The sequence below is a fragment of the Chanodichthys erythropterus genome, chromosome 17 (genome assembly GCF_024489055.1).
Source record: "Chanodichthys erythropterus isolate Z2021 chromosome 17, ASM2448905v1, whole genome shotgun sequence".
Lineage (NCBI taxonomy): Eukaryota > Metazoa > Chordata > Actinopteri > Cypriniformes > Xenocyprididae > Chanodichthys > Chanodichthys erythropterus.
Window position 1 is genome coordinate 21,749,459 of NC_090237.1, and position 26,975 is coordinate 21,776,433.

At 36.7% G+C, this 26,975-nt stretch overlaps 1 protein-coding gene across 10 annotated transcripts in view; it reads right to left on the bottom strand.

Moving 5' to 3' along the window:
* Positions 1-2,016: 2,016 nt before the first annotated feature.
* The window catches only part of msi2b (musashi RNA-binding protein 2b), a 288,248-nt gene continuing 263,289 nt past the window's right edge, over positions 2,017-26,975 (bottom strand). For 3 of the 10 annotated variants that reach the window (XM_067364758.1, XM_067364756.1, XM_067364751.1), the window contains 3 exons: positions 22,064-22,243; positions 15,122-15,276; positions 11,829-12,105 (listed from right to left, as the gene is read on the bottom strand). In XM_067364758.1, the coding sequence (XP_067220859.1) occupies positions 12,040-12,105; positions 15,122-15,276; positions 22,064-22,243 (401 nt within the window). In that variant the 3' untranslated portion in view covers positions 11,829-12,039. Of the gene's footprint in view, positions 6,770-10,155; positions 10,233-11,828; positions 12,106-15,121; positions 15,277-22,063; positions 22,244-26,975 lie in introns of those variants that run through there. The other 7 variants (XM_067364757.1, XM_067364753.1, XM_067364755.1 and 4 more) reach the window with 6 other exon arrangements.

Sequence of the window (26,975 nt, forward strand, 5' to 3'; positions counted from 1 at the left end):
GTTAAATATATTTTTTCTGTTTCCATTCGCTCAAATAGCAAAAGAAAAACTCCACAATAGTGTTCTCACAACTTAGAAAAAGAGGGAAAAAAAATAGAGAGCGATTGATAATGGCAGTCAGAAGAGAGAAAGATGTCATTTTTACTGTATTGTATTAGAAACACCTCACAGCAGCTTTAACTAGATGCTTGTAATTTGATGCAAAGCTAATATAATACTAAGTATAGTGTTATAAATGTAGGCCAATAACGTTTTTTTAAAAGTGTAAATAAAAAACTTTGCAAGATTTACGATATTGATGACCGTTAAAACCATAGGTTAAAACGCGTCATCAAAGTCTGTGCAAAGGTAACCTTTTAAATGGTACGTTCAGTGACGTCACAGAACGGACAGTTTCAAACTGCTGCTTTCGCGCTTTGGCTGCGAGATGGACGCGCGAGCTTGTCATATCGCAACTATGCAGTGTTTTCAGCCACATATTTTATATATTTATATATATATATATATATATATATATATATATATATATATATATATATATATATATATACATATATAAAATTTTTAAAGGTTTCAGACATTTATATACACATAAGCACCAGTAAAACAATACATTTAGAGTTTATAAAATACACACTGATGCCAGACACCAGTAGAAGCAGCAATAACAATCCATTCAAATATAACTTGTCGAGGTTTATTAATATCAGACACACATAGTGATTATAAAGTTTACTCTATTATTCTTCCAGTTCACAATCCACTTACTTGCATGTACTTCGGGAGATGAATTCACCTGCTGAAAATCCGACTGACAGGACTGCGGGGCAAACCAAGATGGCGGCGCCCATCTCACGTTATTATAGATCAAGATAAAGATCATTTATAAAGGTTTTTAAACGACAAAACACACTCACTTACACATATTTGAGAATCGGAATATCAGATAGTTGATGACATGGTAAGCAAGTTTGTGAATATTTTAAATAAAAAAAGAAAATCCAAATAATGATGATACATCTGTCATACAGTGTTATTGTGGCTGCGGTGTGTTACGTGACATGCATGACGAAATAAAATAACGGTCGCCTTAAAAAACTATAACATTTTAAACCCACACTTGAAAGTGTTAAAGTAAATTGTACATCTTGTTAATTTCAAAATCTTATAAAGATCACTATGACAATAAATTAATTTAATAAAAAAAAAAAAAAAAAAAAAAAACATTATATTTTAGCCTCTATACAGTGGAGTTATAAAGCAGATTTTACATTGGACATAAAGTGGAGAGCCAACACTGTTTCAGAGTTTTTAAATTATAAATGTAAAAAAAAAAGATCTTAAAATCAGACATTTAAATTAAGTGTGCAGGCCCAACACTACTACTAACATAAAAAAGTGCAGAATTTCAAAACCGCCAATTTTGTAATCATAAACAACAACAGAAGTGATTTATAGTCATTATAGTTGGACTGTTTGCTTTCTAAATGTCAATAGGATTTGGTTTCATGCTTTTCGCAGCCATTAATTCACAGCGCATAACAATTCACTCTTGGCAATTGAATATGTATGTAATGTTTGGGTTGTATTATCTTAGTTTTGTTCATAGTTATCAAGGATGAGGGCATGTCAAGCACCCCGTCTGTGTTGGCATCGGTCTAATAACTGCTTCAACCAAGTAAAAGATGAATTTGTGCCAAAAATACAATAGGGTTTGAATGGGCACAGACTTTGAAAGACACTCATCCCTTTAAAGCCTATTCATGTTGCTATTCTATCGATGCTCTTATTTAGTTGAATTGCATTATTTACATTAAGTATTGTTTTTGTTTGTGACCCTTTCAGAACAGATCTGTGACTCACCAGTGGAAAAGTACTGCTCTAATGAAGTATTTCTACAACTATCTATCTGTGTGAGCCTATAACAAGTCATAATCTAATTTAAAGATGTAAACAAATGAGAATGAAAACAAACTTACACAAGAGCTTTTGGGCTCTGTATTCAACTTTGTGCATTTTAATCGTTGTGCATGTTCTGGCATACAATCTTTTGCAGGTATATTCATTTCCTTTGAATCACAAATCAATTGCTTGAAAAAAGTTGAAAATAAAAACCATGAGTGAAATGGTTCAAAACTCTTTTATTTATTTTATTTTTTATTTTTTTTTAATCTTTTCCAGACAAACACATTGATTTCTGGACCACAGTAGAGGATGGAAACCTTTCACAAACATTTTTTATTATTATTATCATTATTATTTGAAAATACAAATATAAAATTATACTTTCCACATCTGAGATGTGAGAGACCCCCATCCACTTTAGTTTATTTTACAACAGGGCTTGAGCAAGCCATACAAGAAGACCTGAAAGATGCTTTCAGACGTCAGTCCGTTCAGTCAGTTCTCGCGGTAAAAAGTCCGTTAACGTTAAAAAATGGGCAAGTGTTAGGAATGGGCAAGGCAATCAGCGAGGCCTAAGCCTCAGGAGAAAATGGGAGACAGAGTTCCCAAAGGACGTGGCAAAAATAAACCCCTCCACCTAATGACACCGTATTTAGCTACACGTCCTCGTCAGGTTTACGCGACACATTCTGCAGCTAAACTACTGCACATCTGCTGCAGCTCTTACACGACACACAGCGAGAGTGAAACGAACAGTGTGGACTAGCGTCAGTTCGCCTACGATGATGATTCAACAATTTAAAGAGATATATATACACTATACATATATATCTTGTATATGTATACAAGTATACTGTACATTAGACATTACAGTGTAGAACGTTTTGCTGCTTTATTAGTGGGATGATCGTTTTGGCCATTGCCTAGCACTTGCCGCAAAATTCAAGTTTAAATGGATACGGTAGTTCACTCCCAAAATCACTCGACACCTTCCAGGTCATTTTCTTTTTTCGTTTTCTTTTTTTTTTTTTTTTTTAAACCAACAATTTTCCAATGATTTAACTAGTCTAGCAAGATGTGTAACATTCATCCGCTGTAAACTGCTGTCCATGGAAAACAAAATGGTGGCAACAGAGCCATGCTACCTTAAAGTCCAAGCTACGAGATCAAATTACGGGAGAAAAAAAACAAACAAAAAAAAAAACCGATGCAAATGGACGAGACTGTTTAAAAAGATTGCCAGCCTTCATTTTAATCACAGAAGTCACACTCTTATTTGACAGCAGAAAAGGAAATGTGCTTCATCTGCTGTTAAACATTTGCCTTCAGCTGTTAAATCTATGAGCACCAAGACCTAAATGGATCAACTTTTTAAAGAGACACCCAACTAAGAACAACTAATGTCTTCAGTAAGAAAATGCTGTGCACGATTCATCCCGACAGCACCTTTAAATTTAGCTCAAATGTACTGAATAACTTCAATTAGACACCTTTCATTAAAAGTTGTGCTATACTGATCATAACTGGCTAGCATTACAAAAAATCTGTGGTACATTGGCTCATGTTTGATATCCCTGAGAAGAGATGTGATTCAGGAATACAGATTCAGTGTGGGTGAGTGTGACACTGGATTTACACTCAAGTCAAGCTAATTAGTGTGACACCAGAATATGTACTGAATGTAGATGTCGACTTAAAATGAAAAGCTGGCAATGTAATTAAAAAGCACAAAAACAACCATATCATATGTTCCACTAAAGTATGTATTAATCTAGGCAGGCACGATAAAAAAAAAAAAAGTATTAAAAAAAAAGTAGCGCCACTGGGATATTTTTTAAAGAGTATAAATATCAATGTATAATGATTAGGCTATATCATAATCATCATCGTTACTTTGTTAGAACTTACTAAAAAAATATTTATGAATTTTTCATTCACGTAACAAAAATCATCCTCCTCCTAATTATAGCTTGCATCCCTCTTAAAAAAGAACGAAAGTGAAACGGTTTTGCATATCTAGCGTTAGCATTTAAGGTAGTATGGCACACCCCTTTTAAAACATTCAAGGGTGGGGATCCAATTAATGCCTTGATTACAATTCTGTCGTACAGCAATTTCTTTCTCCTAGATTTCATCAGTGAGAGCTTTGGTTAGTTGAAACCATGTGAGACCAGCAAAACAGTGGAACAAAAAAAAAAAAAAAAAAAAAAAATGAGAACAAAAAAGAAACCAAAAAGAAAAGAAAGAAAAATTACTATGAAAATAACACTCAGCATTTTTTGTCTTTTGTCTTTAAATGATTATAAAGAGAAAGTTCTATCCTTACTGGTCCTACAATTGCTAATGAATATCTCTACATCTTAACATTAAGTACATAACACCTACGACTACTCACTAAAGAGAGAGTGTGAGATATAGAGAAAGGGGGAAAACGACAAAAGGAGAGCGAGAGGAGGGGGGGTGGGGGGGAGGGGAAATGTGAAAAATACCAACCAAGAAGTGTATAGACCACTACACTGGCATCAAGACAGCACTCTTTTACAAGGTAAAGTCATATTCCTGTTTTTGTTTTTTTTGTTTTCTTTTTTTACACACTACTAAAATACAATGATCAACATAAGATTACTGAATGAGGTGACAGGGAATGAAGAGAAACAATTGATAAATACAGTACATAATATCTGTATTATTGTCATTGTTATATTTAGTATAATCATTAACATCCACAAAAATATTGATAAAAATCCATCCCTATTTAAGTCGAAAACATGTTCGGGATAATTTTCTTCCTTCTTTTTTTTTTTCTTCTTTTTTTGTACGTTTGTCTTTTTTGAAACAGCTCAAACAGTTAGCACAAAGTTCTCCTTGTCTTTTTAAAATCATATTACTTTATCGCGTCCAGCATTCTGCCTCACCTGTTAGTTTAGTGAAATGAACAAAAAAAAAAAAAAACAACCCCCCCCCCCCACAAAAAAATAAATAAAGCATTTTCAACAAGATCGAATAACAGCATACATCAGTCAATTCATATTTGTAAATATCATTCATATTTCTAAATGCCATTTGTGTCTCATCAAATCCAGTCCCCACATGTACAACAAATGTGTGTAGCAGCTACTGGTTTCAATCAGTTTCAGTGTTTCTGAGGAAATGAACTATTGCTACCAATAAACTCATCTGTCATCTCTGATATTCTAGAATAAAATCCCTGGAAAGAGATCATTTAAAAGTACAGTCTTCAAATCAACGCAAGCCAAGACTCGAGATTTGTAAGCGTTATCCTGCGCGGAAGGAAAGAAACAAACGGCTTCCACGGCGGTCCTTCACATGACCCATGTTAGAGACTGTCAGTTGACATGTGCAAATAGAAAATGATAAACTCTCTCTCTCTCTCTCTCTCTCTCACAGTGCAATGATTTACTTAATTTCAAAACAACACTTTAATATCTTTTTCAATATCTGTCTCAGGCTAAAATAAATTAATTTGTAATCTCCTTTAAAGTAATTCTCACAGGACTGAGGTAATGGTACAAAAGACTTGTTTTTCCTAATCGTAGAGCAGTTTTGAAATATCGCCGAATCGTTCCACGCGCATGGACGCTCGACGGGAAAAAGAAGCCCACGCTAGAACGCCAAAACGAAACGTTAACATGAAATGTCTCGACATGGTTGGAAATCATAATTCATGTGTGCTTTGGATTTTTGTGGTGATTTCGGTATACCTTGTGAAGGAGTATATTCTCTTTGTAAGCTGTGCACATCTTAACGTACTATCATCTAATCCATATGCTGGTATGACACCTGCACAGTTGTAAAGCCGACGGTATTTACAAAGCGAGCTAACAGTGTTGGATTGAGTTTCGTCCGTACTGGGGTTAATCACGGCCTTTTGTGCTACAGATGGACCTCGGTTACTGCATTGAGCCTCGAAGATATTTTTGCACTGACATATTGCGGCTTGCGCACGATACGACCTCTATGACACCATCACAAAAATATGGTTCTCTCTCAGAAACAGTTTGATGCAGTGAACAGAATAATATTTACAGTTTCAGAATTCTTTTCTTTTTAAATCTCATTTCACAAAGTATTAAAAGGAAAGCTTTTTCTTTTTTTTTTTTCATCATCGACAACAAAAATGACATTTATAAAAAAGGACTGTGAAAATATTGTAGTCCTCTTATTGCCCAAAATAGGTAATCATGGTTAACAAGACATCACAATAAACATAGAACAGAGCTACTAAGATTTTTTTTTAGTTTTTTTTTTGAGTGACCCACTCACTGCGGTTTAGGCTTGAATTAAAAATGTCTGAGTCATTTCAAACCGTTTTCTTGCTTGAATGAAACGAAACCTGAAAATGTGATAGACGAGGACTGTGAAATGAAACTGCTATTGGAATATTACTACCTCAAAAAACAACAACAGAAAAAAAAAAAGAAAAAAAGAAAGACATTAGTTTATGCTTACATAGTCGCTCTCATCAGAGAACATTCGAGAACAATGAAGAACATCTAGAAACTCAAACAAACGTTGGTTGATTCAACGTGTACACAATAAAAGATGACTAAAAGGAAAAACAATAAAGGAAAAATAAAATCCTAATTCAAGGTCAGGGCTACGCTAGGATAAAATATTCAAAAGCCAGGTTTTCAGTATAGTACAGCAGATTGTTTAGTTGTTTTTTTCTTTTTTTCTTCTTTCTGAGATGATTCTGACGTGTCGGTTTGTTCTTCGTGTGGCGCCATCTCAGCTTTAGATTCCCGTTCAGCGCTGTAGTGCTTGAAGTTTAATGGCCTTTACCTGTACACAGAACCAATTAGAAACTCCGGCCAGTCTTCCCCGGGCCTCCTGATAAACTCTGCTGAAGCAAACAGAGAAGTGTCTCAGATTTCACACATACTTCAGCTAAAATGGTGTGGGTGTGTAAAATGTGCTGCATCTGAGCCATACTGGTGCCAATCATCTTATGTCTGTGAATTTAACTCGGTGAACGCCTGCACAAGTTTGGATACATTTAACTGCGCCATGTATGTTTCTCATTATAAAAGCTTGTGCTAAAATGACAGATTTGTAGATAAATATACTACTGTTCTAAAAAACGTGGGGTCAGTAAGATTACTTTTAATACTTTTATTCAGCAAGAACGCATTCTTTTAATCAAAAGTGACAGTAAAGATATTTTTAATGTTACAACAGATTTCTATTTCAAATAAACATTGCTCTTTTGAACGTTATATTCATCAAAAGAATTCTGGAAAGAAAAATGGAGCAAAAAAAAAAAAAAGTGTTTCTTGAGCACCAAATCATCATATTTGAATGATTTTTGAAGGATCATGTGACACTGAAGACTGAAGCTTTGCCATTACAGGAATGAATGGCATTTTAAAATATATTAAAATAGAAAACAGTAATAATATTTTCACAATAAATGAATATTTTTTTAATCAAATAAATGCAGCATTGGTGAGACTTTTTAAAAACAAACAAACAAAAAAAAAATCTTGCTGGCCCCAAACATCGGAACAGTAATGTAAACTGTGTCTGTGTATGAATTTCTTTTCAAAACTTGGTTTTATTTTTTATTTAACATTAATGTTATTTATTTATTTTATAATGGGCGAGTTGAGTCAGATAGTAGCCGGGTTTCCATTACAGATCTGCGCAGAACTTTTTCTAAATGTCGATAAAATGACGGCGTTTCCATTAACTGATGTTATTGCAATTAAAACCTAATTCCAAAAATCATAGCAACGGATATTAATAGGTTTGAAGGTTTAGTTCACCCAAAAATGAAAATAATAAAAATGACCACATTCAAAGTCCAGGAGACATCTTTAAAATAGTCAACGTGACTACAGTGGTTCAACCTTAATGTTATGAAGCGACGAGAATACTTTTTGTGTGCATTTCATCAAAAATATCTTAATTTATGCTCTAAAGATGAATGAAGGTCTTATGGGTGTGGAACATAAGGGTGAGTAATTAATTACAGAAATTTCATTTTTGGGTGAACTAAGCCTTTAAGTATATTGCAGCCACTGCACTACCCATTATTTTTAATGGAAGGAGACATAGGCATTAACGGCAAGGAAATATATCTGAGCATTAATGGCAAGGAAATATACTCGGGAGCGGCCAAGTGTTTCTGGGTGTTTCTACCTCCTATCTGCTTTGAGGTCTTGATAAATTGTGGCATTTCTTTGTTGTTTAGAATCCAGTATTCCCGTAATTATTTAACTGTCTCGTCTTCTGTCCCAACATACCATGCCATCTTTAAAGAATGAGTTTTGTGAAATATTCCTTTTTGAATTGCCTGAAAAGCCACCTCATGTGAGCGTAAAAACTTTTTGCGATATATGGGAGTTTTTGCAAAATAGACGCATTTCCATTGGCCGTATTCACAATTTCAATTTGCGCAATTTGAAGTGTAATGGAAACCAACAAGCGGCCCACAAATGTAAAGCATAGAAGTGAAGTGCTTCCAAACAATGCTTGAAATGCATCACTGATGCCTTTTTATTTAGTATAATTCTAAAACATGGAAAATAGTAATCAAGAATTAGCAGATGTGTCCAAACTTTCAACTGGCAGTATATAAACACTAACATTTTGTACAGTTCACATGGACTTCAAATAGAATTTCACTTCAGTCAAACTTTTTTCCAATAAAATGTAGCTTTTTAAAAGCATATGTTGTCTTTGAAAGTGCAGTGTGTTTGATAAACTGAAGCATCTGATTGTACACAGTAAATCTAGTCTAAAAAATAAAGTGTGTATCGATTCAGTCCGGCTGGAAGTTTGCTGCCGACAGCTTTAAATTGAAGTAGAGATGTTATATCGTTCACTATCAGAATCACTCCACCGTCAGCACCTTTTCATTATAAGCTTCGGTCGTTTAGGCTCAGATACAGAACACATCAGCACTTTTACACAAACACATCTCATCTACATGGGGTTCAGACATCGACGCAACACATATGTTAGTGTTTCAAGCATGCAGAAACTCTTCGGATGTCCATCCAACCAGGAAATGACAAGTTAAGAACCCGCTTCTGCAAAATCTCTCCGCCGCCGTTGCTTTCTCTGACTGCTGATGTGTACTTCAATCAAACGTTTGGAGAATCCATACAGATGGAGCGATTCTACCTACTCATTAAATCAATCATCCGTTTTGCCTCGAGGACAAAATGAGAAGCTCTTTAGGAAGATTATGGGCAACAAACCGCAGTCCGCAGGCCTCTTATCCAGATGACAGGTCACAGGTAAATGCCACAGAGTCTGGCGTAATCGCAATTGATGCATCACCGTACAAGAAGAAGAAGAAAAAAAAAAAAAGTCTGAGTGGAAATATTAAGTAAGTATAGGGGAGGGGTTTTGACCAAATAAATGTGCATCCACTTATCCACACACAGCGCATTTAAATAAGCCAGTCATCTTCGATTTAGCCGTATCTGGCATCTCAGCATATACTCAAAATCACCTTTAAGTCCTTAAGACCTAGCTATACAAGCGAAGTGATTACGGAAACAGCACCTTATCCCAAAAACCTGATGAATTACATCAGATGGCACCTAAGTCAACAGATTCTCTGCAAAGAGGGCTCGCTTCCAGGTGCACACTAATCAAAGCCGCAACACCTGTGCATAATATCCAAATACAGCACTTCATAGAGGATACGAGTCGCGTTGGGAGCGCAGAAGAACTCTGGCAGTGAAAGAAAGCAACTGCGCAGTTTTGAGTACACCCGCTCGCAGACATCATGCATGAAAGAACAGTCGAATGACAGACAGGCAGACAGGCGGAGGATAAAGGAGGAACTAGTGACAAAAAGTAATGGGGAAAATGTGTAGCCTCCACGCTTACGCCGCTTGCGAAGCGGGAAACACTTTTGAAGGCTTTTAAAGGGCTTCAGAATGAGGATTTAATAACATAGATGTTCAATGAGAGATAAGACTCCTGAAATCCAGATTGTTGCATATGAAGTTTAAATTCCCTTGTCTGGGATGTAAAAGCCCTGTAAAAGCCTTAAGGTGTTGATGAAAAAATAAGAGCACTACACGGATTCAACGTAAACTCATCTGAGATCAAAAGGAGAGGGGAATCAAAATGAATAGGCAGATGGAACAGGAAGATAGTATGGTGAAAAGATGCATAATTATGAAGGCACAAAAAAATAAATAAATAAATAAAATAAATAAATATATATATATATATATACACATTTCATAAATGGTACGGGATATCTACCTCAAATGAGATGGCAACCAACCACCTGTTAGGTTTCAATGGTATCCATTTGTAAAAGCTGTCGCAATCAAAGGACCCTAAAAGTGTACAGTTAGTAATGGTGTCAGTATGCATTCTGAGTGAAGTGATCACTCGTAAGTCATTTCAATCATTGCATGTGTTGCTAGCATGAATGAATGTTATCTATCAACCTTAAAGATCAGTCCACATCATTTCCTCAGTCTGATCTAGGTGAACAGCAGGAGAGAGCAGGAATAACTGTAACACATAGTAAATGTAATGGTCATAATTTTATGCACAATACACTTACCGTGCCTATATTCGGTACTGTAACACCTGAGTGGTGGGTGCACCAAACCATATTTGAAAGAAAAATTGGTAATATTGGTAATATTACAACGTTTTAGTCATGTGACATTCATCAGACTTTTAAAAGGCTGCATGACTGAAACGTTGCAATAAATATTGGTCGTTTTCACAAGCTACAGTAGTGTGGAAGCAAGTTCAGCAAGAAAGCTGTTGTAAACTTAAAAGTGTAGTAAAAAGTTGTCATTTATGGTCGTAATTATACTTACAATAAATCAAATAATACATCCTTTTAAACAATATTCTCTCCTTTAAAAGTTAGGCCTATTTTTTTTAGCAATATTAAAAAAAAAAATCATAAAACTTACAGACTAACAATTATGTAAACTATAATTATTCACAATTAATTTTTCATCTATTGTTAAATTTATCACATCAAATTATGAAGCATTTAATGTCTAAATTAAGATATAAATTTAATAGAGGCTGGTATTGAAGATATTTGAAAATTAGGAAAAAATGAGCAAAAACCACAAAATATTACATTTATTCCTGCTCTCCCCTTTAAAATCTTTTAGTGCCAAACAATGAAGGAAAATGGAAAGAAATATATACATTTCAAAGAACAAGAGAGAATGGAAATTAAGAACAAAACATTTGATTTTTTTTTTTAATCAAAGATCAAGTAATACAATCATTTACATTCATGCCAACAATAACAACATTAATGAATTCATCTGAAATCACAATTCATGCAGCAAACATAAGCAAGATACAGCTGTTAAGAAATCACATATAAGCCTCAATCTGAGCAACAAAACTGTGAACTTCACCAGTGTCAGGCTCCAGTCCAAACACTGGGGAACAAGAACATCGGCGAGATATATACATTTATAGAAAGAAATCTTTCAGTTTGAGAGGATGCTACAGAGGCTAAGAGAAACAGCAGTTCATGTCAGGCAGTGCAAAAAAAAAAAAAAAAAGTCTTTCTGCCTCCAGAACACTGTCAATCACAAGTGAGATGTTCTGAGGGTTTGAGGCCAACCTAAATTTGACTCTATTTAGGTTAGAAAAACTCCATCTGAATGTCAAACGCAAGGTGACATTGTAATTCTGAAAATCCGTTTAGATTTAATGAGTGCCCGGTCTGTTTTGCAAACTGTACTTAAGGGCAGAAGAGAGAGAGAGAAAAAAAAGTTATTTGCTTTTCCTCCCAAACAAGAGATTGGAGGGGCACTGAAAGCAGAATGAATCAGAGGTGTGCGCAGATAGGCAATAAACAGTGTCCTCACATACAAAGGCTCTTATTCATTTTTTCAGCAGATCTGGACGGCGGTTCAAAAAACGGCTGGAGCCGGTAATTCCCTCGGCAGCCTGTGATTTAGCGCGGCCTCCCTCATCAACCCCCCTGAGAGTCGGCTCCTGCTCCTTTTCTCTTCCGCCCAAATCCTGCTCCGTCTCTCTGCTCCGTTAAAGGTTAAAAACTAATGCACGGAAGGAATAATGAATGCCCATGGCTTCAAAGGGCAAGACAACATATTCTTATGACAGGGTTTCTCACAAGAGTTTATTATCGCCTTATTGATTTACATATGCACTTTGTGTGGGGGACCTTTCAAAGGCTGCCTCTGGTATGCCCATCATCTGCTGGAAAAATAAAAAAGCCATTGTGTGCGGGAAACAAAATACCGGGTTGAAAATGAGAGAAGAACTAATTGTGAGATTTCTGTCCTCCGGGCTGGCACATGAACAAAAGCACACTGACACATCACACTGCTGCTGACAGCCGGTACAAGTTCACAGTTTGTTATCCTGAAGTTGACAGAGATAGAAAGGAATGCTGGTGGTGGGAATGCAGAAATGTTAGCAATGCTAAAACCAACGCTATCTAACTTTAGCTATTTGCCAGGGCACCTGCTTTGCACTAATGAGACCGTGATTTCACATTTTTCAGCTTTCAAAAGAGAGACGTTTTTATAGCCTTGTTCCTGATAATTAGTATCAGTAAAACATGCACATCTATCACACCTTTGGACCCACTGCAATCTATTACATCTGAGATGATTTATTTAGCACTTTTTCCCCCACATAACTTCATTTATTTGCTTCTTTTGATTTCACGTACTCGCATATCACACATTCTTTTAGTCCTATTAGTTGTGTTAGAAATATTTGTTCCTTCAGGACAAATTCAATTTTAAAACTTTATTAGCTAATTAATTTATTAACATTATGGAGGGAATTCATTAAAAAGTTGTGGCACTGTTGTATAAGGTATTTCAGAAAAAAAAATCATCACTCTTTCAATACGAAAATACCTAAGACTTTATTTTATTTTGCATGTATTTTAAAATGATGGAGAACATAATTGTAACCGGTTTCTACATGTTAAAGAGCCTGGATCAAGTTAGGGTTAGTTCACCCAAAAATGTAAATTCTGTCATTAATTACTCGCCCTCATGTCGTTCAACACCCGTAAGACCTTTGTTCATCTTCAGAACACAAATTAAGATATTTTTGTTAAAATCCAATGGCTCAGTGAGGCCTGCATTGACAGCAATGATACTTCTTCTCTCAAGATCGATAAGATTCCTTAATTAACACTTTAATTTGCCCAGAAAGCAAATAAAGGCATATTTAAAACTGTTCATGTGACTACAGTGGTTCAACAATGTTATAAAGCGACGAGAATACTTTTTGTGCGGCAAAAAAACAAAATAACGACTTTATTCAACAATATCTAGTGGCGGGCGATTATAAAACACTGCTTCATGAAGCTTCAAATCTTTTGTTTCGAATCAGTGGTTCGGAGCACTATCAAACTGCCAAAGTCACATGATTTCAGTAAACATGGCTTCGTTACATCATAAGTGTTTCGAAATTTCAATGGCTCACCACTGGGGGGCATGACTTTGGCAGTTTGACATGCACTCCGAACCACTGATTCAAAACAAAAGATTCGTAAAGCTTCGAAGCTTCATGAAGCAGTGTTTTCAAGTCGCCCATCACTAGATATTGTTGAATAAAGTCGTTATTTTGATTTTTGCCGCACAAAAAGTATTCTCGTTGCTTCATAACATTACAGTTGAACCACTGTAGTCACATGAACTGTTTTAAATATGTCTTTAGTAGCTTTCTGCACATTTGAAAGTGTTAATTATCTTGCTGTCAATTGAGGCCTCACTAAGCCATCAGATTTTGTCTTACGGGTGTGGAACAACATGAGGGTGAGTAATAAATGTCAGAATTTTCATTTCTGGGTAAATAACCCTTTAAGTATATCAAATTGTAGTAGTCTGCTGGCGAACTGTGCAAGACGGTGTATCTGAACTGTTACGCAATTAGGCGAACTGGAGGCTAAAGCAAATCTCACAACTAGTGCAAATCCGCTGTAATACTAATATAAATATACACTACTAGAGGTGTAACATTACCCTCATGTCACGATTCGACACATATCACGAAACTGAACTCCCGATACAATTTTATTGCAATACTTCAAGACATATGGTAAACGATTAACAGAAAATTTACTTTTTATTAAAATGCTAAATTTGGTATTATATTTGGCGGTGGAAATAAATAGGCTTGGACTTGGTGCTGGTAACCCAATGCACAGGTCCAATGGTGACACCTGAAGAAAAATATTCATGATTCTGAAGCTGAAAATACAGAATTATTTTAGACGAGTATGCTTGCACTCTGTCACTGACTAGATATATTTAAAATAATGTAGGCCACTTTCTACTGGTAACATTATCAGGATTATCAGGACCCACACATATTCCCCCATTGCATTATTATACATTATATTCAAATTATATGTGACCCTGGATCACAAAACCAGTCACAAGTCTCACGGGTATATTTGTAGCAATAGCCAACAATACATTGTATGGGTGCCAAAAATCATTAGGATATTAAGTAAAGATCATGTTCCATGAAGATATTTTGTAAATTTCCTTCCATAAATTTATTTTTGAGAGTGGATATGCGTTGCTAAGGACTTCATTTGGACAACTTTTTTTGCACCCTCAGATTCCAGATTTTTAAATAGCTGTATCTCAGCCAAATATTGTCCTATCCTAACCATACATAGCCATACATGAATGGAAAGCTTATTTATTCAGCTTTCAGATGATGTATAAATCTCAATTTCAAAAAATTGACCCTTATGACTGGTTTTGTGGTCCAGGGTCACATATATATAGTAGATTAATGTAGTACTGACACTAAAACTCTGTAAACTTGATTTTTTTTTCTCACACAATAATTTTCATTTAGTTAACCCAATACATACTGTCACTATCCACGATACATAGTTGCATTTTTATATTGCGATATATTGTGATACGATATATTGTTACACCCCTTTACGCTACAAAATAAAAGTATATGCTTTTTAGTGAATTTCCTCTTGATATTTAAATGATATCCAACTAGTTTATATGTCAATGTACACTTCCTTCTTCTACTGGTCATTTTATCAACCTGCTAAGCAAGTTACTCACTCTCCAAATAAACTATGGCAAAGAAAATTCACTCTAAAAACTACGATAGCAGCTGCTGGAGTCTAAAAGCGCTACATCGGACAGGGTGGTGAATGCATTAGAATGGGAGAAAAGAGAAACATGTCGATGGTGGTGAACAAGGTACTTACAGCAATGCTGTGTCCGAAGCCGGAGCCGGGCTGGGGACTAGCAGCGCTAATGTAGTTGCCCACGCCGGAGTCCTGGCTGGTGGGGCCGTACAGGTCAGCCACTGGCCCGGGGCTGCTGGCTCCAGGGAAGGCTCCAGGCCGGGGCGGGTTGGTGCCTGCCGGAGAAGTGGCCGTGCCAACAGTGATGTGAGCAGGGTTGCTAGTCAGGACTGCCGGTGTGTAGCTTGACTAACAAGCTTAGCAAAAGCATGCACTATAAGCACAAAGTGTCATATTTTGAAAGGAAGTCTTGTGTGTGTATGTCTAAACAGCCTGGGGTGTTTTAGGAATAGTGGCCAAATGTGTTCTCAGAATGAAAAATAAAGAAACTGGTCATAAATTCTGCACATAGACATACGCACACATTGCACAAAGCAAACTAGTCAGCTCTACTTCAAGCCAGCGACTACTGCAGCAATATATCTCATCATTCATGCAGATGAAAGAGTGCTTATGCGTGTCGGACGCATCTCGCCCGCATTCAAATGGCATGCATGCTACTAAAGTAGGTTTTAGGCCAACATAGAGAGCTGGACTGCTGTGTGATGGAGATCTATCTGATTTTTCCCCCTCTGAGGGCATCTGTGATGTTTAAAAGTGTGAGTGAGAATGAACCGCTTCCTTGCAGGTTCCTTTCATTATCATAACCTCACCCCTCTCTGCTCTCCCATACACTCCCTTTCCCCCAATCTCATATCAAGAGCTCTACGCCCATCCTGCTTCAAATTTGACTGCCGGTTCTCCAGTCCCTTTCTGAAAATTGCACGGGGGATTTTGCCACAACACCCCCTATCTAATCAACACCTGTCATTGAGAAAGTGGTCTCTCTCCTTCTCGTTTTTTTTTTTTTCTTCCTTTTTTTTAATATATACGACGGTGATTATCTGGCAGTTAGCGTCAGGGGGCTATCAGGCCTAGCAGCTGCCTGGAAACCAGGAAATTGCTGAGGGTGTCTTGGGTAAAATGCGTTGAAGACTGAATCATGGAGTTTCCTCTCCACTGCAAGTGCAGCACCACTTTTGCTAAAACTACATTTGGGTCTGAAAGCAGAAACCGTTGAAGATGAAGCCTAAGAGCCGAAATTAAACACTCGCCAAGCGCAAACTGCTGGCTTTGGCGAGTAAATAAAATGTTGCTGGGTAAATTTATTAGGAAATGCAACATAAAACAGTTTAAGTTGAACTGTAAGAATGATCCCTTGCTGACCCTCACTGATGTAAGTGACACATGCAGTTGATGTCTTCTAACAACTTGTGGAGAATAACCATTATCAACTGTGCTTAAAGTTCTTTAACAGTGCTTACATTTTCTCTAGAAGGAAGGTTTAAAAATATAAAACAAAACTACAGGAAATGATGTGTCGTCATGTTTTATGACTTATGCACTTTCACCAAGAAACTTACAATGACAAAATAAAAAATATGAAAGGACAACCAGCAGTTTATTCAATAGTCAAAAGGATTTAAATTTTTTTTTTTTAAATAAAAAATTGCAAAATTTCATGGTTGCTAAGAAATATTTATGGTGGATAAGATTCTTCAACTGGCAGCAAAGTTATTATCATTAACTAAAATATTAAAAACATTTTCGTTCATTAAAATCAAGCTGAAATAAAATAAAGAAAATATTAGATTAACTAACTGAAATAAGTTTTAGTAGAAGCACTAAAATTACTATCTGGAAATAAATTAAAAACTAAAACTGAACAAATTAAGGCTGAAATACATATATAAATAAAAAAGCTAAATAGTTATATATATACACACACTACCATTCAAAAGTTTGGGGTCAGTAAGATTTTTTAATGTTTTAAAGGAAGTATCTTCTGCTCACCAAGCCTGCATTTATTTGATTAAAAATACAAACAAAAACAGTAATATTGTGAAATATTATTCCAATTTAAAACAGCTGTTTTCTATGTCAATATACAGTAAAGTGTAATTTATTTTCTGAATCAAAGCTGAATTTTCAGCATCATTACTCCAGTCTTCCGTGTCACATGATCCTTCAGAAATCAATCGAATATGATGATTTGATGCTCAAGAAACATTTATGATTATCAGTGTTGAAAACAGTTATTTACATTTTTATTTCATGATGCTATGATGAATAGAAAGTTCAAAAGAACAGCATTTGTCTGAAATCTAAATCTTTTGTAACATTAAACACTACCATTCAAAAGTTTGGGGTCAGTAAGAATTTAAATTTTATTTGTGGGGGATAGAAATAAAATTAATCAATACTTTTATTCATCAAGGATGAGTTAAACTGATCAAAAGTTACAGTAAAGACAATTATAATGTTAGAAAATATTCTATCTTAAATAAATGCTGTTCTTTTGAACTTTCTGTTCATCAAAGAATTTTGAAAAAAAAAATTGTACACTGTTTTCAACATTGATAATAATCATAAATGTTTCTTGAGCATCAAATCATCATACTAAATTGATTTCTGAAGGATCATGTGACACTGAAGACTGAAGTAATGATGCTGAAAATTCAGCTTTGATCACAGGAATAAATTACACTTTACTGTATATTGACATAGAAAACAGCTGTTTTAAATTGGAATAATATTTCACAATATTGCTGTTTTTGTTTGTATTTTTAATCAAAGAATAATACTACTAAAATAACACTGAATGGCAGATGTGGTGATTCTGGCCACAAAGTTTGTCTTCTAAAGTTGGAACTTCTAAACCTAAACACAAATTCACGGAGCAGAAATACTGGCAAATGTGAGAAAGGAGCAAGAAAAGGCTGGAGGGGGTTTTGGGGGGGAATCACAATTAGACTATAATTATATCAGACCACTTGAGCCATGGCTGCTGTCATTTGCAGATGACCCCTCCATTTCATTGCTGTTGAGAGGCGAATTAAGGAAAATAAAAACAAATGCATGAATTAAATTAAATGAATGCTCTCAGAAACTTTGAGGCCCCTTGCTGTGCCACGCTCATTTTTCTCCTACGCACGGCCCTCTATGACACTTCCATTAATAAGCGAATATTAAATCAAGTTCCTCCACAGGCAGAGGCCTTCAGATCAGCACCCATTGAGGAGGGAGTCTATTACTGCAGCAGCCTCCAAAAAACTCAGAAGGGTAAAAGATATCTGTATGAATGGAATATTAGCCCGGAGGGCTTGCATAGGAGAGCAAATATGTTAGATAGGGGGCAATATGCCGCCGTGGGTAAACTGAACGAGGCAGACTCACACAATCTGTCTGCTTTTCACACAAATGAGGACACAGACAACAGAAGAGGTGAGCAGCTCTACAGTCAGAGCTTTCACTTCTAAATGTCAGCGTATCAAAATAGCGTCAGCTACTTCTAGGGATGATGGGAAAGCGGGTATATCCACCACTAGATTTGAGTGGAAGGGAAGATGGCTACAACCAGCCCACTGTAATGTAAAATATGATGCAAAATTAGTAAGGGATAAGAAATTGACCAAATAACTACTCCAGTCTCAAGAAGAAATGGGTAAAAAGTGCACAAATAATTTTAGTAATCAGTATTTTTGTCTTGCTTTCAAAGTGAAGAATTTCAAGTAAAAATATTGAAAGAATCTTTAAAAGAAAATACATTTACTTCAGAAGCAAAACTTATCTAAAGAAAACAGGAATGTTTTAATAATAATAATAAATTAGATTAAATATAAGATTATTTTTAGAGTATATCCTGAATTAAGCACAACTGATTTATGCTAGACTTATAGATTTATGCTTGATGATGATACTAATAATAATATAAACAACTGGCCACAAATACACTTATAAACATTTTTATTTTATTTACAGGAAAACAAAACAAAAATACTGATTAAAGTGATTTTGGTGGTAATTATATCAGGAATTCAGTAAAGTAAACAGCAGGGTGTCAGAAAAACAACATAGATCATAAGTTCTCCTCAATGTTAATCTTGAAATTGTTCTCGGAATGATCTGGATCACAAATCCAGATCACAAAATCACAAAAACCCTTCTAATATAAAAGGAGAAAAGCAGCACACTGCAAGTGACAGCCCTGGTTAGCATCACGTCCAGAGCTGTGACTGGCTTCTGTATTCCCAATAGGTCTACGCTAATAAGACACGTCTTTTATATCTTCAGAAGCCATCAATGGAGGATGTGCTCATTAACAGAACAAGAAACTGTTTTTGTAGCTCAATACTGCTGTGAAACTAATTCATACACATAATTAACTATTATGGATTAAAAAAAAAAAAAAACTATTATGTGCAATGTGTCTAAAAGCACGCAATCATTTAAAGAACAACTTTCATTTAAAGAAAGGGAAAGTGTTGACATAAGTCACAAGACATCTTGGAAGTTAAGTATATTGCTCACAAGGTTGAAAGAAATGAACTGCCAATACCGTCAACATTCCTTGGCATTCCCTAACTGGGATCTGAACCATAAACAGTCTGGTTGCTGGCGTGGATGTCTAATCCACACATGCCTCAATGTCTGCAAGACAGTTTACTAGTCATTACCATGGCTCTTGACGGCACTTCTTTTTCTTTTCCATTTTTTTTTTCCTTAAGATGTGTCTTGTTTATTGCCAAGAGCTCAAGACCACCTTCCTTTGAACTACAGGCTACTGAATATAAAGTGGAGCACTACTGTTTTTAAGAGGACCGAACGTCAGTTCATTGGTGCACTACTATGAAACATTACAAAATATGCCAAGAGTTTGGGAATAGCAAAACTCTTCCCTTTAAATATGCTGTCAAAACATCAACCATGCTATATAATCATTAGTTTATGTAATTCTATATACAGTGGCCAAAAAAAAAGTATTTGAACACTTAAGCCACATTTCAAATGTCAGAACTTATATGCATGAAATAACAAAATAGCAAACCAAGTGTCCTCTGCTATCAAATTATGCTGCATATTTTGTCTTGTTATATCTGTAATTTCTATGGACATTTTCCGCTAATATTTGCCAACCAGAATGGGACTCAAAACATTTTTTGATGAAATATTTTGCTTAGAAAGTGTGCCTATGTTATCATTCTGCACAGTAAATAACACTTGGTTTGTTATTTTGTATATATTGCAATGACATTTGTTTTTAAAGTGTGACTTAAAGCAACAGTTCACCCAAAAATGAAAATTTCCCGATGATTTACTCACCCTCAAGCCAGGTGTTTATGACTATCTTCTTTCAAGATGAACACAATCAGAGATATATTTAAAAATATACTTAGTCCTCCAAGGTTTATAATGGTTGTAAATGGGGGGCTGTGTTTTGAAGTAAAAAATAATGCATCCATCCATAAAAAAAGAAATCCATACGACTCCAGTGGGTTAATAAAGGCCTTCTAAAGTGAAGCGATGGGTTTTTGTAAGAAAAATATCAATATTTAAAACTTTATAAATTCAAATAACTAGCTTCCAGTGGACGACCGTATGCAGAATGCGCAAGTCGATTTACGGCGGAAGAGTATCCCTTTGACCTGATGCACAATGTAATGACGAACGCGGAGGCGCATAGGAGAGGGCAAAACAAATCACCGGTCACGGATTATAAGTCTAAAATGATAATTTTTAAAGAAATTTGATATAAGAGAAGAGGAGCTTAAATTTGTTGTACATCCCTATTTGTCTGAACCGTGAGAGGCGTCTAAGCTTCCAATACTCTTACATCCGGCGTCATACATCGCGTCAGAGGATTACTAATTTGGCGCAAGTCGATTTTTGCATTCTGCATACGGTCGCAGTTTATTTTAGTTTATAAAGTTTTAAATATGGATATTTTTCTTACAAAAACCCATTGCTTCACTTCAGAAGACTTCAATACGTCTTCTGAAGTGAAGACTTCACAACCATTACAAACCTTGGAGGACTAAAAATATTTTTAAATATATCAATATCAATATACCGATTGTGTTTGCCTGAAAGAAGATACTGTAGTAGTCATATACACCTAAAGTAGGATGGATTGAGGGTGAGTAAATCATGGGACAATTTTCATTTTTGGATGAACTATCGCTTTAAAGGTATAGTTTACCCATAAATTAACAGTCTTCATTTACTCACCTTTACGCAGTTCCAAACCTGTATGACATTTTCTTTGGCAGAACACAAAAAGAAGATCCATACAATAAAAAGGGATCTAAAATGACACCAAAAAAGACATTTTTCAATATATCTTCTTTTGTGTTCTACAGAAGAAATAAAGTCACACTGGTTTGGAATGACATGATGGTGAAAAAATGATGACAGAATGAACTATCCCTTTAAGTGTCTAAATACATTTTTGGAGCCACTGTACTGTATATGTGAACAAACAGAATGAATAAAGAACAAAAAGTTTGCAAATAAAGGGATGCATTAACAATTTATCTCAATATGTGATACTGTGCCCAAGTGCGCCAACTAAGCGATAAAATCACCTTCCAACAAATGGCTTGTCATTTTATACTCATGTACATGAAGTCGGATGTTTGGATATCATTTATCACATGCCAGCAGGCTGACAGTTGAGTGGTATGGAGCCAATGGGTGTGTAATACATATATACGTGCCTGAGTATGTACTGCAGGAGATATGAACCGGCAGGCATGAACGCATCTCCTGGTTAATTGCACAGCCTGTGACCGCAGCCACATCCCGCTTTCCCGGATATATCTCCACAGTACATACGCATTAGCGGCAGCGTATACGTGCTCACGTATATACACTCCCTCAAATCCACAGGCGGCGAAATGACAATGCTGCGACAATTCAACATGCAGCGCACATGAAGCAAACTGCAAGGATGCACAAATCCCTCTCTTTCCCTTCTCATCTGTCCCCCCTCTCTCTTTCTCTCTGGTTTTAATGAATGGCAGGGTGATGAATAAACTGCATGAATCAAATCAATCATTGAATGAAGGAGAGGCGGGTACACACCTGGGCTCTTATACTGATCCGGGCTGGCCAGGTGCTGGAGAGGGGAGTTGCAGGCTGATGTGGCATGCTCGCTTTGCAGCAGCTGAGCCGCCTGGGGGCCCAGGGAGCCATAGTCCGCAAAGGAGAAGGGGGGCCCCCGTTGGTCGCTTGGCGAGGAATAGAAACCGTAATCGGGGAAGCCTGGGAGATACAGTACAGGGGAGGAGGAGGAAGGGAGGAGGATGAGGGGTGGGACTCCATCATTGGGGGAAATAGGACTTTGCATAGTAATGTTATGAGGCAATGTTTACTATCTGACTTGCATGGTTGTACAATGCAGGAAGATAGATGGTGAGTTTTTAAAGCCACATCTCGCTGTTTCCCCTGTGTGACTGTGTGTGTGTGTGAATGTGACGGTGAGTGTGTGAAGACTTACTGGACGCCACTGTACAATACACTGCTATAAACATTCGGGTTTACTGCAGACGGAGGTACTGACACACTACAAATCAAATAAGCAAACGGAAGTCATGGTTTTAAAAACTTTTGTTTGGTGATTACATAAAACTGACTGACCTTAATAGATATTCTGAGAGAGGAGCGCGCTTTATTTGAAATGCTAATTTGCATTCAGCATCCACAAATACAACAAGTAGGAAAATATCTAGAAAACCACTGTCTGGTATTCTTGTTTTTTGGTTAACCAAACCACAAAGCATGTGTTGTGTAATGTCATCCTCTTTAAAAACATCATATTTGTAAATGAGAATCATTTTTCTTTTGGATATTGGATATATTCATTATTTTAGATTATTGCGCTTGAGTGCATGTGGGTCTCAATTTATTGAACAAACTATTACGAGTGAAATAGACGCTTTTACTTATTACATACAGTGGCCTAACAATGTTTTTGGACAGTCATATCAATACATCAAATCAAATTTCATTTACTTTTAACAAAAAAAATAACTAAAATATTTCCCAAAAGATATTTGTGAGGTTTTAATTGTAAAAATCAAAATAAAGGAAAAAAAAAAAATATTTGGACACATTGTAGTGAATAAAACAAAAACATCACCATTTGATGGCACTTTGTTTGAAATTCAGTCATTTAAAATTATGACTTCAGTGTCAAAATACTTTGTGTGTGTGTGTGTATATATATATATATATATATATATATATATATATATATATATATATATATATATATATATATATATATATATATATATATACACACACACACACACACACACTCAAATGTTGCTTGCAAGATATGACCAAAAACAACTATTATGTAACCAAACTCAAGTCTGTCACTATCTCTGTGCGAAAAGCAGTCACATATGAGAAGATGTGACCTTGTAGCTGAGAAGACCACCTGAAAATTGTCCATAGCTGATGTTGTGTAATTAATCTGACCCCATCCTGCACTGCCTGCTGTTGTTGTTACAGACTTGAGGGAAGGCGTTAAAAAGAGGGAACTCACAGAACTTCAGTGTACCTGTGTTAACTGTTTACAAATAGTCAATATAGCCCCTCTGCTAGGGTTTTATATCAGACAACCAATCAGCCCAGAGAACGCCTCATTAGAGCATCCTTGGTGAGGTACTATATTCGATTCTTCTCCCATTCCTCTGCCTTAATTAGTTTCCGAGGATCTCAGATATACACAGTAGAACAAACGAGGTCTATGCCAGCCTACATTTAAGAAGAGTTGAGGAAGTGATAAAGAAATATAAATAAAAGAAACGAGAAAGGAAAGTTGATTCTCTCACAGGCCGTTGCTCTGACCTTCTCCAATCACTCATTAATTATCCACCTCTAGTCTGCTGACTGCTCACCTCAGCCCAATCCTTGAGTCTGCTCTAATGTAAAAACAGCAATGGCTGCGTTTTTGGTCGCCAAACACATTTATTAAAAACCCAGTGATTTGTTGGTATTGCTTATAAATTATGTGGACACCAGTGTTAATCTGGAACAAAAGGTTTTTAAATTTCATCAAAATCTGCGCAGAATGTTCAAATCACACTGTAAATACGCTCCTTCTGTTATGACTCACTAAACCACTTATTATAATGTAATTTTTTTGGTCTTCACAACAAGGACTGTTTTCAAACGTTGATTTTGTTAAATGATGATACATGTATAAATTTGAATATTTTGTTTAATTGTGCATTCAAATAAAATATTTCGTACATAAAACTAAATTGAAAGGATTTTAAAAAAACTAACTAAAACACATCAATTCACGCTGGTGTACAACTACAGCTAATTCGCAAGTTTTGTTATTCCAGCTACTCTTATTACTAACAGATGCATAAAGACAAATGTACAGTCATGCAATCTCATTACACGAGCATATAAAGTAGAATGAGGTGTACCAAAGCCCCCAAAGCAAAGTTAATAAAGATTTGTTTTTAAGGATTCTGGCATGTAGGACGTTGACTGGCTTGCACAAACCCCAAACCTGAACCTCTGTTGAAGACATTTGAGAAGAAACAAATCCCTGCAACCTGAGGAGCGGAAGCTGTCAGGAAGGACTAACACCCCATTAATGCCAATGGTTTTGCAATTAATTTTTCAACAAGCACATACAGGTGTGGTGTTTGCAGTCGACACATTTTTGGCTATGTAATGTACCTTTCTCAGGCGTCTTTCCAAGAAAGAGCAAAGTGAAATATGTGTTAAAAATTCCTGTTTTTACATTCTGTTTCAGGGACTGCCAAAACAGACCGGTGAAATAATTCACAGGCACAAGTACTGAATAAAATGCTTACGATCAGTAAACAGAAACGAGCACGAAAATCCCCGTCCTGCCAGTACCTACACTCCCAAATGCGAATAAATCACAGATGCATCTCGACGTTCAAGCTCTCTCCCGCTAACTGCGCAAAAACGAAGGAAATGCCTGAGGTATGCTCAGAATCTTCAAGTGTTTCGGCTTCCCGGAGAGGAGGGGAAAGCCCACTCCAGTGCGCACATCTTTAATCATTTAAGGAAAGCAACCAAAAATGCACTTAGGCTGAATCCATTTTTGATGGGCCTCACTAATAGATGGGCGTCCTTGAGGTTCAAAGGGAACTCTGGACGCGCCTCTTAATTAGACAAGCTGCCATCCCGTCCTGTTTCCCCTCATCTTCCTAATTAGATCTTTAACAACAAACAAATGAAGACCTTTTACAGGCGCGTGCGGCATGGCCCGCCTCGTCCCCGCCAAGGGGGGGCGGTTTGTGGGTACAGAGACGTCCTTTTTGTCTAACATTCCCCGGCCCCGGTATGCACAACAATGGCTGAGTCCTGCTGCAATCTGCATAAATATTACGCCTAATTTCCATGGAGCGGGGACGGCGGGACGCAAAATACGACATTACCGCACATACAACAAACACACCTGGTTTCTTTGTTTGCATTGACATAGAAAATTAGACCTGAAAAGCTGTTCGTTTTAATGCTGTGGCAGGAAAGGTCTAATAACGGCCTGCAGAAATTATGTTTATTATCCAGGTAGATCACATCCAATGACAGTGCTATCTGAAGCAGAAACACGGAATAAAACACAGTTAAAAACTGCCCATTTACTGTCTATAGAGAAAGCCATCTGGCGGAATAGGGCTGCTTGATTACCTTTGCCGGCTAATTCTCTCTCTAAGCGCATGCAAATGATTCACTTTGACCAAGTGGAAGTGAGGGGGGTGGGGGGGTGGGAAGTGGAGCTAAATTAAACACTGCCGTTTTTAAACATCAAAAGTTGCCACAATAATGGCTCCTCCGTGATGTTCCATGGTATTGTATGCTGCCAATCAGACAGAGAATAGCACTCGGAATGTTTTATGCTTCTGTGAATAACTCTGGGATGAACGAGGACGCAGGGTGTGAGTTTTGTGTGCGTTTATGTGTGTTCTTCCATTAATAGGCACTGTGAACACTTCCTTTAACGGCAACCCCACAGTCAAACTGCACAAAAAGCTTAATATCTTCTGTTCTCCTTCCACAAAAAACAAATACCGAACTGTGTTGTGTTCCACAGGCCTCTCCCCTTCGCTCAAAGAGAAATCTAATTACTCTATAATGGCAGGTTTGGGGGGAGCGTGTGCATCGTTGACAGGTGATAGATGCGTAAACTCACTTCCCCCGACTTGATGAATAGTGGTATAGAAATGTGAAGCGCTCGTTCACGGTGGGTGTACGACAGCACCTCGTCTATTCATCATTTTGCCTCTATGAGCCGCATGGAGGCCCACAAACACACTCTGAGGTCGTGTCTGAACAGCTGGGAGTAGGTCATCCAGATGTGCCTTTGTCTGGGCAACATCTGTACTGAGCCCAGACCCCCCAGCAAGGGGAGGGACAGGGGGCCGACGTGGGAGCGAGCTCAGAATGGATGCACTCTGGAAGGTTGTCAACCGCACCATTACGAAGCCCATCTGGGTGCTTCAGAGCTGTTGCTGAGATGAAAGCACTGGTTGCTTTTTACTCCCCCCTACCGCTGTAGCTTTGTGTTGTTATACATAATATCTGTCAGAGCAGCATCAAGAAACAGATACATAAATACATGAATACGTAAATAAGAGGCCCTTTTATCAGCTGTTTAATGAACAGAGAGTGGCAATTTGTCACTGCTACAGGCATCAACACAGTAGTGGATAGTCTTTTTTCTAGTTGCATTAAAGTAAAGACTGCATCGAGTGACAGCCAGTGCAGTATTAAGACAAGAGCAAGATAATGGTTGGTCAATATGATGCTCGAGTTAAAAAAGAAAATTTAACAGTACAGTTGTTTTATTAATTATACAGTCTGCTTAACACTAACAATGAGGGAGACATAAGTAAGAAATAAAAGCTTGACAGCAATAAAAGTTAAGGTGGCTCATTTCTGGTTAAACACATACTTCTCAGTTCATATCAAACTGAGACTTTCTGTCCTGAAT